General features: G+C 34.8%; 1 protein-coding gene across 1 annotated transcript in view; it reads left to right on the top strand.

Annotated features, from left to right (window-relative positions):
• Positions 1–17,416, top strand: part of ADGB (androglobin) — a 123,226-nt gene that overhangs the window by 48,638 nt on the left and 57,172 nt on the right. The window contains exons 13-15 of the mRNA XM_075146211.1: positions 528–672; positions 8,489–8,534; positions 15,470–15,638. Of these exons, the coding sequence (XP_075002312.1) occupies positions 528–672; positions 8,489–8,534; positions 15,470–15,638 (360 nt within the window). The remainder of the gene's footprint in view (positions 1–527; positions 673–8,488; positions 8,535–15,469; positions 15,639–17,416) is intronic.

Here is a 17,416-nt window from a genome sequence, read left to right as displayed (position 1 = left end):
TTTTACTTCTGCCTCCACTGAAGTCAGCTACAGAGCTTTCTTTTACTATAGCCAGAATAGGCTTGCACAGGTTTCCTTGGTTATTCTGTGTTTTAGCTGTCTGGTAGCTATGGAGACCCATTTTGAGGGAAAAGACAAAAACTATTCTGACACAAAACATTTTTTTTTGCCCTGCCTCTATTTAAGTAGCGCACATTATAAATGTTTTTCTTGTCTAGGGGCTATAGACATTTATTGACTTCTGGCGTTATCATCTAATTTTCCTCAGCTGACTTGGGTTTTGGGTTTTTGAGCGTTAGGTAAGAGGGCAACAGGTCACATCTTTTGAGCGTAGATAGGTGTGTAGTGCCAAGCCAGTAATGGTAAGGAATATATGTATATATAGATTTTGTGCTGCTCTATTAAGCTGTCAAAATAAAGGAGCCACAAATTATTTTGACAAAATTCTGTTAAGAATTGTAGTTATGAAGACTGTCATTTGAAAGTAAATGTATGGATAAAAGTCTGAGTTTTCTTTTATTATTTAGCCACTTTCCACAGTCTACCTTCAAAAAAGGATTTCACTCCGTATCCTGTCTCCCTTCTGTTACTGAAAGTGATGAAAATGTAAGTGACAGTAGTGTGGATATGAATCAAAGTGGGAAACACTCAAATACAGAAGATTATTCTCAGGTAATAACTTTCCTGATTTTTTTTTTAACTTGACCTAGTTTTATATTCCAAAGGATAGTAAAAGGCAAAATAGAAAATACTTAATACTTAAATATAGGTTTTTAAAGACTTTTCAGTAAGCTTTTTTTTCCCCTGGTATTTAAGTAATTTCCTTAGTCTTTGCATTTTATAGTTATATTGATATGTACTGGGTGGAAATTTTTCCTAATGCTTTTCATTTTAACCTTATTTTTTTGTGATTTATTCCTCAGATTCTGAAATTCCTATTGCTAACACTATAAAACATTTTGGTTTTGCTGTTTAAAATCAATTTGATGGGAGAGTCTTAAGAAGATAGTCAGAGATCTTTATAAATAATGTTTACGTCATGTTACTTCATGTTACAATTAGTAAATTTCATGTATGGTGAAGGATGTACCTAGGCATGTGGCTACTTGAAAAATGTAAAATTTAAAAACTCATGCCTTAAAAATGGCATCCTCATTTGGTTCTTAATTGAAAGACTTCAGGCTAGATCTAGAGACAGAGTTAAGTCTTCAATGCTGAGTTTGCCTACTCCTAAATTTCAGAAGCTTTGCCTTCTAAGGGAATCCTCAGCCATGAATTAGACGCTCAAGCTTCCTGAGCGAAATATTTTGTATGGGGAAATAATTTGCAACACAGAGAAATAGACACTTCAATATTCAAACAAACAAAGAGAGCTCCACTGAAGTTATTTTATTTGCTCAACACCTACAAAAGAATCCAACTTGGCAGTGCCAATATCTCTTCAATTTCATCCTTATTGCAGCAAACACTGCTCATAAGAGCACCTGATTTCTCTTTTTGACTTTAAGAAAATTGAGGGAAAAAGCAGTCTAGACAATATACAAATGCTTTCAATGAAGTTAAAACCTGGATCCAACTCAATAAACCAATTAACTTTGGGGAAGATGTAGTCTCAACTTGTAAATGTTTACTACAGTTCTCCCCTCTACATTTATTTTCTATTGCAGGTAAAGAATGAGTACTTCTTCCATATCTGTTACATTAAATATGATTACAATATAGAAAATAATTTAAAAGAACCTATAAAATGTATTCATCCATAGTGCTGCATAAAGGAAAAACAGCAACAAAGTCCTTATCCGCACAATCCTGTAGTAAGGATGACACAATTATTTTAAAATTTCTACTGTTCTTTTCTGGGACAAACTGATAAATATACTTGAGGATAACATTTGTGGTATTTGGTTGATGTACAGTGACTGCCTGTAGGGTTACAAAATGTGTTTGAAGACCAAAGACATACTGTTAAGGATAGTATTAGGTATCTTCATGAACAAAGAAAACATAATTTAGTTTGGTAAATTTTGAAATAAAAGGGGAATAATTTTCTTTCTAATTTTTGGAGGGCTTATTTATATGTTTCCTCCTCAGAGTATACTCTAATCCATTTTTGTATTTCAGATCTGAAACTCAGTTGTTTTAAACTGCTCTATCTCTACAGAAAATGTACGTGTGTGGATATAGTTATTGGGTATTTATTAGTTTAAAATAAGGTAATTCTGTGGTGAAGGAGAATTCTTTGCAATAGAATATACATTTAGCTATTCTGTATTTTTTGTACATTTTATAAACAATAGTTTAATTAGTACTTCATGACCTTTTTAAAGTCTTTTTAATAATTGCAACTTAAGAAACTCATTGCAAAAGCAGCAGGGTAAAAAGGAGCTGTAAGTAGCATCTTGCAATATGTAATAATTACTGGTTGCATGACTTCAGTCTCTCTAGCTGTACAAATACAGATTTAGATAATTACAAATTAATAGATGTTTATGTGCTGGAAGCACAAAAGTAGTTTGGAACGTCACTTTGATTTTCTCCCCTAGTCCAAGAGTGTAGGGCAAGTAAGAAAATACAAGAGAGACAGACATTGATAAAACTGGAATAGTCAGAAGAAGACATGAGTGTGACTTAGTGTGAGGGCAATTTGATTCAGACGTGAAATGTAAGAAGTCATGAGCAGCTAATTGACTTATACTTGAACCTTACTTTTGCCTCAATTTAAATCTCAGCTGTAAAATGCTATACCTATTAATAGCTGCAGTATGTAAAGAAGAACAATCTGTATTTCACATATTAAATCTTTTAATCAACAAAATTATGTGGATACCTCTGGGAGATTCATTATGGGAGAGCTTTCTTTCCATAGTTTCAAAACTTGAAATAACAATATACATCTATACTTTTTTTTAGAAAATTAATTAGTGATTAAAAAAGCAAACAGTGAAAGAGAAACTTTGATATCTCCAGCTCACTAGGTTATGGCTAATTTGTAGAATTTTGTATTGTAGTATACTTAGTGTGAATAACTTTGTCTCTGTTTTAACCTATGCGATTACTATTCAGGAGACATCCGCTTTAAAACCTTTGATATAGATTTGGTGAATCTTTGGGATGCTTTAAGCTGACTGAAATTCAGTCAGCTGCTGTGCCAGATCCTCAGCAAGTTTAAATTGGCATATTTCAATTCACTCCAATGTAAACTGTATGAAGTTACATCACTGAATATCTGATTCACTGTTCCTAAGGTCTGTTGTCACAGAAACAGAGACTAGTAATAAATGAAAGATAAAATTTTAGGAGCTGGATGTACCTTCTTTGAAGAATATCGAGTTGAAAGATGGCATTATCCCTTGTGTCCCCGAAGTACTCATGCCAAAGAATAGAAATGCTTTATTACTGATTTTTTCAAACTTTTTTCCCCCTGAATTTCCCATTCCCTCTGATTTTACAGTTCTGAAAGCTTTGTGGATTTGCATAAGGAAAAAAAATTTACAAATATCTATTTTTGGTAGTTAAATTGATCTTGAATAACGCTGTTATTAAGAAAATACATTTTGTGAATTTTTTGTCTAAAAACTCCATAAAATAGGGCCCAGTTTTCTTTAATGAAGAGCTCGCTTTTATTCTTCTTCAATAGGAAGATAAGTAATTTATATGTGTAAGATGCATTGAACTGCATGTGAAAGTAGATTTTTGGCTTGTTCCATTTGGTTGGAAAAAATTATTTGTGGAATAATGGCTTCCTGAACTAGAAGGTTTTCAGAATTTGATTTTTCCTTTCATTTTTATTCCTTATCCACTTTTGTGGTCAGGAAAAAAGCAAAAAGTCATCATATGTAAACTGCACGGTGTCTTGCAGTTTTCTGGAACAGTAATTTTGGCAAACTCTTTTGAGAAGAAGATTATCCTGGAATAGTGTTTCCTTGTAGATCTGCCATTCAAAAACCTACTTGAATGTTCTTCATCGTGATGAATTCTTTAATACAAGTTATCTCTAATTCCATTGAGAAGAAAGCTCTTTGCCTTCTGTTTGAGGAAATGTTGAACAGTAACAAAGTAAGAAAAATCTAATCCAAATACGTTTACCATCAGAATTTGCAATGGCTACTAGATATTTTAATAGACTGACCTGATTGCTATATTCAGAAATCTTAAGCAGAACACTCTGATTTCTCTTTGTGGCTTCTTCAGTGTCAAGCTCCCTGGCAATGCTACTTTCTAGAGCAGATGGGTTAAAAACCCCACTCTCTCCCAGTGACATAAAAACAATAGACTTGTTCTTTAATGTTCATGTTTACCTCATTTTTCTTACTTCAATGCCATCCTTTTATATATGCAAGCTCAGTCTTACCTTCTACTTTACAACTGAGATCAGTCTATTTAATTTGCATGCTCTGTTTTGTGTTTTTTCCATGTTCCCCATAAACGTTCCAGACTGTTGTGTCATAACAAGCTTTTTCTTCTCCTCATTCTAATCCTTCTTATGAGATATTTCATAAGCCCGGTGAATTGGTATTGAGTCAACAGGAGAGCTAGGTAGAAAATACAAAATTCTATTTTCTTTACAAATTTTATAGTTTCGAAAATTACTTCAATCTGCACAAAATGAAAATTCCCTGCTTATTTTTTCAGGGAAAAAAGTATACATGAGATATGAGGCACATGAATTAGAAGAGGGACTTGAGCTCTCAATGTAGACATTTGTGGTATAGAGAATCTTTATAATGGGCCCGCAAATATCTACTTGCTTATACAGAATGGGACAGCTCCAACATTAGAGACTGAATAAAAAAAGAAGCCGAGTTGGTAATCCAGTATTTTTAAGCCATTCCTATATCTCAGTCTGTGCACAACTTTGCAGCTGTTTGTTCTTTTGTACCACTGCCTTTTTTCAAAAGCCACCTCTGTTACCTTCTCCCACATCACAGCTAAAACTGGAGTTGATATTCCAGTTAGTGAAAACAGTGACTCAGGAATAGGCAAAAAAAGAATGCAGCCAAGTGACTATAGATGCAAAATCCTTTGATGATATCACTCTCAGGTCAACATCAAACCTAGAAATTTAATAGAGGGTTGGATCTTAAGAAATATTTTGGTCACCTTCGTCATTTTGGAGGTAGATTTAAAATGGATTTTTAATCTTAAAAATTATGTATTTGAAGCTTTATTCCTTCACCTGCAATTAGATCCAGAGAGCTTATTTTTGGAAGAAGACTGGTGTTTTTTACAGAAAAACTGGTGTGAAAAGTTTTGCCATGCATCGTTTCTACAATAGAAAAGGTTTTATAAAAATATCAGATAGATTTTAAAACATATTATTTTGTGGATTTGAATAAAATAACGACATAGCTAATGTTAGGAAGCTGAACAATACAAATGAATCCTTGAACGTAACACGATAGCTATAAATTTATGAATTACCATTATTTTTACAATTATGTGTTAACAATTATAAAACATAATAGATGATAAATTAGATTTTTAAGTTAACCAGTGAATTTTCCTCACATTTTGTGTTCAGATTTCCCATTGATTGCAGGAAGAACAATAAGTAACTAAATTCTCCCTGAATCTGACTGTGTGTGTCCTGAATCTGACTGTGCTGGATCCAAGTCTTTTTTTATTTCTTTCTTTATCAGATACTGTGGCAGCAGAGCTGACCTTTCAGACAATGTGTGTTCATTAAGGAGGAAAAACACCTTTAGTTTCTCTTTCTGTGGCAATGTCTTAGTCGCTGTAGTTGAGACAATAGCATAACAGAATAACTTCCTTGACACTCCCAGTTGTCTCAGAATCAGTGAGGATTAGGTAGACGGACACATCCTGTACCATTAGAGAAGCAGACAGCTTTTGACTATGTTATGTTTGTGCTCCAAAACCTGAGTAAATGAGCCTACAGGTGTGGTTAGATTGCTTTCACAGCTCAAACTGGCTTAAGTAACGTTACTAAGCATCTAGATTTTCCAGGGTACGTTCTCCTTCTTTACTGGAAATTCTATTGAGGCAGTTTTTGAGGATTTTCTGTATCTCTCCAGGTCTTCCTGCTTCCAGCTGTTAGTACCAACTAAGTAGCTCTATAGTAAGCTGCTACATGTCCGTACTAGAAGCATGGATCATGTGTACTGTCCATGAACAGCAAGTCTGGCAGAAAGTGCTGGAGTCGTGGTGCAAACATTGCAGTCTCCAAGGCTTGTACAGTAGATCAAATACTTTTTATATTTTGGACATGCCCAGGATTTCTGAGAAGAAGCTTGATGAATTGTACAGTCGACATGTACCTGTTCAGTAAATCCTGTGACTCCTACAAGTTTGGCAATATTGGAATCTTGCAAGTTGTAGACTCCCATGCAGAAATATGACAGCTCTATGCATGCATACTTCTGAAGTTACAGTTGAAAGGGAAGAAATAGTCCACGTATTACTAGAGATTTTTCAGACCCAAATATTGAGTCATGAATGTCAATGTCACGTCACAAGTGATCACAGCTTGCCGTTTGTTTTGCACAGTTGTATGTGCAGAAGTCTGGAAACAGGAGCTGAAGTACATGGGCAATTGCAAAATCCTGTTGTGTCCTTTTCAACTCATTTGCTCTAGAAAAACAAGAAATTAATCTACAAAGGGACATGTGAGACATAATATATTTCAGCTACCAAATTGTTCAACCAACTGTTAACAATTTCAACAATGTATGTATTTTTCTCTTAATTGCTGTTTATATTAGATCTGTCCTTAGCTTTGACTCATGAACATTCTTTAAAAAACCCACAACAGATTTGGAATAGAGTTTAGGATTTGTGCTGTGCAAAAATGGCACTTTCAAATTCTCTCAATAAACAATACTGCAGTTAAATTATAAGTATTAAATTACTCAGTACTTCCTATTTTGGGACAGGGATTCTTAAATCTGTAGTTTATTCTCTCAACTCTTTCCTTTAGTTAGTTCAGAGAAGACCAAACACCTAAAATTTTGACAGAAGTGAGATTCCTGAGCCTATTCTGGGCCTGTAAAGGTGCTGTAAAATGCTGCAGGAAGACTTCTACTGCAGCTAGGAATTAAAGTAGAAAGCCATAAGGCTTTACTCTAAGGAAGCATTCACAGATCCCTTCATATTGTGTGTGCAGCGTAGTTTGTAATAGGAGGGTTGAGGCAGACCTGGAGTTACAGCATAATGACCTTGTGCAAGCTTTAGTTACTGTTGTGATCGGCCATCCAGTCTAACTTACTCAGACTCTCTAAATTATGTCAGTCTGCCCTCAAAAAATGTTTCTAGATTGTATTGAGAAAGCATAAAAGCAGCTCCAAGTCAGTGTAGCTCCCACAACTCCTCTTTCAAACACAGAACAGAAAATCACTGTGTATGTCCAGATGTTGGCCAGCTCAATGCTATCAGTTTCAGCATTAGCACCTTTGACACATGTAACCCAAAATGAGGAGTTTGGGTGGGGGGAAGGATGACAAATCTTGTTAAAGGGAGACCTGGGATGAAAAGAAACTTGCAAATTTGTTTGCAATAGCCTTTTTAGGCTTTAATAGTTATCTTTGCAAAGGCAAAGCTAGTCCAGTTAACCCATTAATAGTACCACATTCAAATAGGAAATAAGCTGGGAACAGTGGAATGTCTTTCTCCTGCTCTCCCTCCCTCATAAAAAAAAAAAAGAAAAAAAAGGTGCAAATGAGTCTTGTCAGTGTATGTCATATTGCAGGTAAGAGGGCAGTCAGAAGGTAGGATGACTGGGCGTGCATTTTTAACAGTATCGAAGATTTTAATCTCTCAAAGAAAAGAACCCTGTCTTTGCAAATTTAATGAGCGGACTTTCTGAAAGGCTGGCTAACTTGTTTTCAACTTTAAACGTAAGCGGATGTTGCATTCATATAGTTCAGCAGCTCTAGCTTGGAAATGGGATTGACCAGGATAAAGCTGTTTGCCAAAAACATTAAAAAAGAGCAGGCTACTTTTTATTTATGCAACTGATAGAAAAAAAAAAGATGCTGCAGCAATCAGGCATGCTGTTGCCAATGACAGTTGTGTACACTTGCACAGAAAGAAATGCTTGTTGGAAAAGGAGCCCTCCATATACTTTCCAAGAATGGAAACTTAGAATAGAAAAGAATAGAATTGGTTCTAGAATAGGACTAATTAGTTCTTAGAATAGAACTTACTTTATTGTCAAAGAACAGTAACATCAAAGAACATTTTTTTAATAGCAGAGGAGTAGGCATGTGGAACAGCTTTTATCCCAGACTGCAGATCACATGTACTTTTCTAGAAAAACATTGGATTGTCTGTTGGTGATGTATATGTCGGTATTATGGTGGATTTTATCATTTCTATTTTTCTTTTTAAAAAAAAATATACTACAATGATAACTTACTAGTTTGTTTCTCCATCTCAGGAAGGACTGCCCCAAAACCAAGAATTTTTTTTAATAAAATAATGCAAGATTATAATCACCATTGTTGGGTTTTGGTTTTTTTCCACCATATAGGAGACCACCCTCTTTTGGCAGCAGAATGCAGAGAGACCCAGTAAAGGTAAGTGTGTTTGAAGTTCATACTCAGACTTCTGCCATTCCCATGTTGTTTGACCTCAATGTTAATCCTCGTGTACAAATATCAACAGTCTTATTTATGGGTGTTAGTTTTACGGGGAAAGATTTCGAAGAACTGGTAATAGCATGTATAATTACATAAAGTAGAATCTCCAGATTGATATTAAAAATCCCTAATTTACAAGAATATTTTGAAAAAATAACACTTCTCATAAGTTACTCTCCAGTAAAATATACTGGATTTTGTACACAGAGCTCTTTTTCTAATCACTGTGAATTATACTTTTTTTTTTCTGAAATAAAAGACAACTTCCATTTTAATAAATGTTGCTTTTTTAATGTGTTTGAGATTAGTATTTGAACAGAGTATTCAGACTGAGTCATTTTTTCAAAATGAGTACTTCTTTGTTTAAGTGAATGTTTTAAGGATTTGGTCAGGAGAAATTAGTAAGAGCCTTCTTTTTAAAAGAAGTGACTAGATTTGCTTGGTGCACAATGAACCTCTCCTAAAACTGATTGCTACAAAACCCCTTTCCTTTTACCAAAGTTCTGAAAGTAAATCTCAGAGCAGAAGAACATGTGAAATGTGAATAGGATTTATGCTTTATTTACACCATGATTCATAAATGTGATACTCATGTTGGTTTTGGTTTTCAACTCTTCAGTCCATGTAGAAGCCTGTGCAATGCACCTTTGCTTTGTAAGCATTTCTGAAGGGTGATTCTCATGGGGGGAAAAGGTATAGAATGCCATTTTTTAAAACTTTTTTTTTTATTTTTGTTTTGATCTCTGCAAAATATCTATGATCCCCGCTTCCAATAATTGAGAAATACTATAAATATCGTCTGAGTTAAAGCATGTGCACAACTTCCTAACTTCTACAGTAATTAAACCCAGTAATTTTACCCAAGATGTTTAGATATTTTCACAGCTTTTAACATTATCTTCATTCTGGAAAAATGTGCAACCTATCAACCATCTCTAGTAACCCCCAAATAGGGTCATACAAGATAAAGTTATAAAGGGGGGGGAGAAGGGGAAAAACAGACAAAAACCTGGGTCATACTAGAAGTATAATGAAGGGTGAGAATACATTTATGATTTTTAAATATCTTGAAGCAGATGTAAATCATACTTCTTCAAAACCTATACTAATAGTTTTTAAACAAATTTGGTAAACATGTTCAGTATAGGCAAAGGATATAATTTTGAGGTTACACTTTTAAGAACTGATAATGATTTCAAGTACTATAGTGCTTGAATGTCTTTTCTTATGAATTCTTATTTTTGTTAATATCATAGCAGTAAAAAAAGAACCAAACCAGAAGAATCTCACTGTATTGAAATGCTACAAGTTAATGACCTGGAAATATATCCTTCAGTTATTCTCCCTCAGCTCAACACCAAAACATAATAGAAGTATAGTAGTTTGCAGTAGATGACTCTAAGCCTGCCATGAATATGTTGGGATATTGGCATATTTTTGTGGCTGTCACTATTAATTGATTCTGAAGTTAGTATATCTCATTAGCCAGATTACCATCTGTTGTGGTTTAACCTGGCAGCAGCCAAATACCACACAGCCGCTCGCTCACCCCCCCCGCCGGGTGGGATGGGGGAGAGAATCAGAAGGGTAAAAGTGAGAAAAACTCGTGGGCTGAGATAAAGACAGTTTAATAGGGAAAGCAAAAGCCGCGCACGCAAGCAAAGCAAACCAAGGAATTCATTCACCACTTCCCGTCGGCAGGCAGGTGTTCAGCCATCGCCAGGAAAGCAGGGCTCCATCACGCGTAACGGTCACTTGGGAAGACACACGCCATCACTTCGAACGCCCCCCCTCCTTCTTCTTCACCCAGCCTTATATGCTGAGCGTGACGTCATATGGTATGGAATAGCCTATTGGCCAGCTGGGCCAGCCGCCCTGGCCACACTCCCTCCCAGCCCCCTGCACATCTGGCAGGGCATGGGAAGATGAAAAGTCCTTGACTAGCGTAAACAATACCTAGCAACAACCAAAACATCAGCGTGTCATCAACATTATTCTCACACTACATCCAAAACACAGCACTATACCAGTTAATAGGAAGAAAATCAACTCCATCCCAGCCAAAACCAGGACACTTTTCTGTTTACTCAAAAGTCTACTCAAGAAATGCCCATTGAAGAAAAGCTCCCAAAGCACAACCAAAAGGATGAAATGGACATGTTTCCATCCTCTGGCCTACAATACTAATAATTCATATTACTACTGTAACAAAATCCTTTGTGCTCAGGTTCTCTTTACAATCTCCAGGCCATCTCAACCCATATGTTGTCATTTCTCTATGCAAAATCCATTTATTCCAACTTTACATAGAAAATATTACTAATCATTACAGGATTCAAAGACAGAAGCTCCATGCTCCTATTAAGTGGTACAAGTATGACTGCTTTTCTTTAAATAATACAATTCCTTTTAATGTCTTAATTAATTTTTAACTAAACTCATATTCATAAAATTATTTTTAAAAGAAAAAAATCATTGGGAAAGGAGGCTTAGTAATATATCTTGGTTTAATGCTTTGCATTGTCCCATGCACTGTAGGTTATGAAGTTTACTTCATATTGCTATTACTTCAAAACAATTCATTATGAGTCTTTCAACTCCAGAGAATATCTGAGAGCATGAGTCATGAACCAAAACTGAGAGAAACAGAGAAACGTTTTAAAAAATGTTTTATTTATGAGTATGGGGGTTTTAATACCCTTTTTAACATGGCTAAAAATTCCTCAAATTTTGCAAAGTATGTGAATGAGAATTCAATAACTTTATCTCTTCAGAATTTGGTTACAGGTCATTAGACAGTTAAATATATCAATAGTCTAATGTCAGGAAAGTTCTTTCTGTTCACTTGAAGCAGATTTGAAACACATTCCTATTGAGAACAGTGATATTTTACAAGTAAACTCATACATAGAAACAAATCCTTTCCTGGTTAAATAATTGTTTTTCAATATTTCAATACATTTTGGTTTAGAAATCTCTGTCCTTTTATGTTTGTTTTTAAAAAAAAAAGAAGTTTAAAATATTCTCATTAAACTACTTAGGCTGCTAGAATCCATTGAAATTTTGCACTATTGAGGTTCACCAAATGCAATGAATTTTTTTTGTAAAAGTATAGTGCATCACTGTCTTTCTCTAGAATGTTCTCAGAGTAGGAAATCATAGCTTTGCAAATCTACCAGAAAAAAAAAATTTTCCTAAAACATATAATTACACTTCATTGTGCTTTGTTGTAAAACGAAAATTTGTACATTTACCCTCATTCTGCCTGTGTTGTTGTTACAATAAAGCAGTTATATTCTCAAAATGAAGTGCTTTTCTCTGATTTCCAATTGCTTCTGGTGCAGATACTGGATCTGATGGAAGTTGTTTGTAGTATCACATTATTCCCATGATTATCTGTTATCTCACAGGAATCTTGCTGTTTCAGTATTTGTCCAGAGACATAATGAAACTAAAATACATGCTGAAAATGACAAAACCAGAAAGTGAAATTTCAAATGAGCATGCTGGAATTAAGTATGACATTATTGTACAGCGTATACAGGATATACTGAAGTAGTACGCAGTAAGGTGGAAAATTTCTTTGATCATGTGGACAATCTTTATATTTTCCATAAAAGTAGCTAGAATTTGACATTCTGTTAAAATGGACCTGAAGTTGATAGGTTGGTTACCTTCAGCTTTGCAGCATTACGTAACACTTTTTTCATAATGAAAATGCAATTTGGTTTAAGGCAGAGCATGTATGATACTTCTTCTTTGTGTGATTTTTTCATCATCACCCCCACTCCCCATCTCTTCCCCCCGCAAGAAAAAAACCCAAAATCCTAAGCTAGTCTGACATGTTCTACCTGGATAAAGTTATCTTGCCTTTCAATTCATCTACCCATTTGCCTGCATTTGAAATTTGGTTTATTGGCATTGGACTAAGTAATCTGTAGTTGGTTAGATCACTTTTCATATTTTCTGTAAAACATTTGCTAATCTTCAAACTCATGGTAAAAAACCTACATTTAAAGATGTCTTAAGTACCATTTTGTGGATTGGAGATTTCCTGTGCCATTATCTCTGTGCTCTGTTATGGAAATTGGCTACAACCTTCATATTCACTGTGTTAAGTTCTTGCAATTTCTGCTGTAAATGGGAAATTTCCATTTTTGTACCTCTATTCCAATAAGCCAGTCTGTTTATCCCTTCCTAGTGAAAACTGAAGCAGAGGACTCATTTCAATTTTGAACCGTTTCGAACATTTTCTTTACAAGATAGTATTTTCTTGTGCTTTTTCATTTACTGGGCTAGCAAACATTTTAATTTGCTTATTACTGTTTTCTCCTAAAGAGCTAGCTCATGACTATGAAGAGCCAGATACAAAGCGCCCAGATACTGACTAAATGTTGGCACCCAAAACTGTAGTCAGTTTGATGAGGGGGGCTTAATTTCCATTTAAGTATCTCAGTAAAGAGCCAGTGCTTGAAAAATGTTGAGGACTTACCAAAAGCAATGACAGCATTTGATGTTAAACTGTCTTAAAATGTGTCTTCTCACTTTCTTAAGAACATTACTCTTTCTAATAATTTGGGGGGTTTCATGCAGTACAGTATTTTCTTACCATGAAAACAGGGATTTTTGTGATAAACTCTGCTAATCTGTGTTCATTTGCTACTCTTTCTTTTTTCCCTTTTTGGATTAATTATTCTAGTTCGTATGCTGCTCTGATCTTAGTTATTGATCTGTTTTTATTTGTCTTCTATTTTTTGTTACAATGCATGTTTTGTCATTATTTCTGTACTTGAATGTTTTCCTTTATTCATCAATTTACTTTTTTTCTCTTAAGCTTGATTGTTACATTAATCTTTGTTGCTTGAGATCTAAGTAGCATAAAATTCTTCAATTCAAATATGTTGTTCTCTTTTCTGAAGCTCTCTGCAATGTTTAACTTTAATAAGCTCATATTATATCCCTGTGTATTTGATTAGTATTTGCATTTGTTCAAGGAATAAATTATATGATAATTACAGAAAATTATTTGCTGAAGTTATCTCCCATATGTCAGTTTTAAAATAATGTTTTATACTGAACATCTCTTAAGATTTGTTTCAGATTTATTTATAGTTTTATTCCATAAATTATATCTTCATTATATCACTTAGTGTTTGCAGTTTCTCATAGCTGGAAATGGCATTTCTTGCATACAAGGGTAAACGATAGTTAGCAGTTTGATTTACTTTTTTCTTATAATTATATTTCTGTATGATGCCAGAAAGCTCTGAACAGCACTGTCTTTGGAATGCATAGATCAAAAAGGATAAAATATGCTTTTTGATGACATTCGCATAAGATTCTCATTACTTCTTCAAAGAGAAGTAGGGAAACTTCAGCCATTTTGTTGACACCTTTTTTGCTTTTCTTTAGCTGCACTGGAAGAGCTATCTTCCCTCTGATCCCAGTCTGCATACATAGTCAACAGAAAGGTTTATGTATTGACTTTTAAATAGGGTGGAGCATATCTTCTATTTGAAGGCTGCAGAGATCTACTGACCCTATTGATCCTGAAGAATGTCTATTGATAGTACTCTAATACTCGTGTTCAGAATGAACAAAGAGGAGCAACACTGAGCCACAGGAAGATGATACTGGGCATAGTTCTGCTCTGGTGACCCCTTCATCATACTCTCTGTGATATGCACATTTGTAAGCCAAACACTGAGGTTATTTCACTGGAGGCCTAAAACCTATGTTAAGTTAAATCTAAGAAAAAGCCTAAATTTTACAGTTTTCAGGTAGTTTTTCCATAGTGTAAGGAAGAGAAAAAGGTCTTTGGTGCAATTCCTTACGTTACATTTCTTTCAGATCTTGAAAAATTAGTTGCAAACTAATTTAGAGCCACCTACATCTTAGAAACTCATTAGTTATCCAGCCCATCACTATGTGTCTCGCTGATCATGAAGTATTACAAAGCACATTTAAATATAAATAATGTATTTTTCTAATTAGCTTTATCATTTGTTATACCTTACCTGTTTGGCTATTACTTCATCTTTTTCCTCAGCAAACATTCTGAATTAATAGCTGTTCACGTTTGAGCTGTTCTGTTCTACTGTTCTCAGCTGTTCTGAGCTATTCCCAAAACTTCTTTTTGGGACAGATTAAACATCTTCAATAAGTAGTCATATGAATCTCACAGAGTAAAGGCAGAGAAAGTGACATTACAACACAACTTAAAAAGTTATTAAATGTTTGCAAAATGTGTCTACGTGACATTTCTGTGTTTATATTTTGGTATGAATATGACAGTAGTTCTGATTTTCCTACAAGAAAATTCATGTAATGTAGTTCAAATCTATTTCTGTTTACAAGTAGCTAGACTGACTTGTGTGAGTAGCATCACAGGGGGTACTATCTAAGTAGTAGAGGCAAGGATAGGTCTTTGTGTCCTCCACAATTCTGTGTATTTTTTATTTTCTGTGGGTTTTAAAAAATTTTATGATACTGCCCCATCAGCTTTTCACTGAATAGGAGCTTTGGACAAGGGGTTGTATTTTTCTTTATATAGATGACTTTAGGTTTGCAGAATTTGTATGTATGTTCACCTAACATGCTCATATTAAAGGTTCTAGTGCACAGTTCAATATGTGATAGTATATTGAGGCAGAATACTTAAGCAGTTGCAGATGTAAGCAATGAATATCTATACAGAGTTGTTTCAATCACCTTTTGAGCTTTTTTTGAGTGTTTTAGTTTTTATTTTTAAACTCTGAGATGTATGGAAAATATCCTGGTAATTTTAGGATAATTTTTCAATATAAGAATGATGCTACTTTAATGTGCATATTGTCACTGTATTGACTCTGTGTGTCTTCTTATCTCTGCAGAAGAATTACATGAGAATAACAGTTCTGATGCAAAACAAATGTCAGAAACAGCTGATACTGGTATGAACAGCCAGACAGGGGATAAATCAAAGGAAGAAATAGAGTCAGAAAGGACTTCTGTTTCCAGGGAAACCTGGATTAGCTTTGAAGACTTCTGTGTTTGTTTCCAGTAAGGAACAGAGGTTTTGGGTTTTATTCCATAAAATACACAGTATAACAATGGTAAAATGTGAAATGTGACTATATAAACACTGTATCTTCTCAACAGATCTTCTTTTATAACTATCCAGCCTTTCAGGGTAGTCCCAAGGCTACTCTTCAACCAGACTTACTGTCTTTGTTGACAGTGAGTCTGTAGGTGCAGCCTCATGCTGTGTCTTGAGTATGTCCTCCAGAGTACAGCGGAGAACACAACCGCCAGCTTCATAAAACGTATGTCAAACTGAAACGTGGGTGGAAGATGGTAGGTCATGGAGCTTGCAGCCATTACGGTGCTCACATACTGACCCATCAGCCACTGGGCAGACACAGTCTGCATCTGAACAACACAATTCTAAGGCAAAAAAAGTTGTTGAAATCTTTTGTTGCCATCAGCATAGCTCAGCTTGGTCAACGTGGTGCTTTCTTTCCCTCCCCTTTCAATGTAATTCCAAGGCATTTATAACTCTGCAAACATAAAAAAAGCTAGTGTAATTGTAGCATAATATCTTTAGCTTCTGTCTTCCAGATTTAAGAAGCCTGGTACACTCTAAGTCCTTTAGAGAATCTGACATTGCTGAGGGGAGTAATTATTTCAGAGAAAATTCACACAGTTTTTTTTTTCATTTGAATTTGCAACTGAGATTTCTTTGTGAAGCTTTTATTTTCATAAATGAATGTTTTCTTGAGCAGATATTAAACTCTGCTCCCTGAGGGAAAATGTATAACTTTTATACCAGCAGCACTACAGGAACTTTAGGAATAAAAGGTCACGTTAGACCTTGTAAAGGTTTGCCTAATTTTAGGGAGCGCCAGGTCCATGAAGATACGGCCTTCAGAAAAAAAGCATCACAAGCAAAGTAATTTCCTTTTCTTTCAAAGTCTTGCTCACAGTGTCATACACAGAGAATGTAAAATATGAGGTTTTTAACTTGTTAGCCAAACGTTAAAGTACTGTTGACCTTTTGTAGACCACTGTAATATTAATTAATCTACAGAGCATTTGTCAGTTTCTTATTCCTGACGCCTGAGAGTTTACTTATTTTCACAGTGAACTGATAAAGTAGCTGTTAACAGAGCATCTTAATTGATCTTTGAAGAATTTATCACTCAGAAGAAATTAGGCACCTAAGATTTTCATTTTACCAGTCAGTTCCGTTGAAAGCATTTCCTTGTCTGACATGCCTATATCTCAGATGCAGTGAAATAAGATGAATGTTCAGAGTTCATATCAACTTTGAGAAATGAGGAAAATTTTAGTCATTGTAGGAATTGATATGTCAGCAATGGATCAAGATCCCTGTGAAGTTTCTGGGTAATCAAAACATTTCTTTTACATAAAACATTGGACTTCGCATCTGATTCCATCCTCAATTAAAGCTGAACTCATTTATGTTGCCCTTGGTTAAATCAAGGTCAGAAAAAATTATTGTCAGGAACTAAGTAGCTTTCTGAAGGGGTGCAAACACCAAAGAATTGAAAAAGCACATTAATAAACTATACAAAATAGTTCTTCCTTACAGTGCGCCTTTATAGATAACTTGATTAGAGTAATTTTCAGGTAGGCGTGGAAGTTTTAGAGTAATATTAGCTTATTACCATTTATAGGTTCAAACTGGACAAATTAGTGGCCTAAACTCCAATGGAAAACTGTAGAAGTGCAGCAAAGGTAGAAGTTAATGTCAGCTGCTTTCTCTGGAGATGAATTGTATTCACCTTTTACGAAACTAAAAATGTTGAACCATTTTT

The sequence above is a fragment of the Calonectris borealis genome, chromosome 3 (assembly GCF_964195595.1).
Source record: "Calonectris borealis chromosome 3, bCalBor7.hap1.2, whole genome shotgun sequence".
Lineage (NCBI taxonomy): Eukaryota > Metazoa > Chordata > Aves > Procellariiformes > Procellariidae > Calonectris > Calonectris borealis.
Note: the sequence above shows the minus strand (reverse complement) of the source record. Positions and strands in the feature narration are given on the sequence as shown.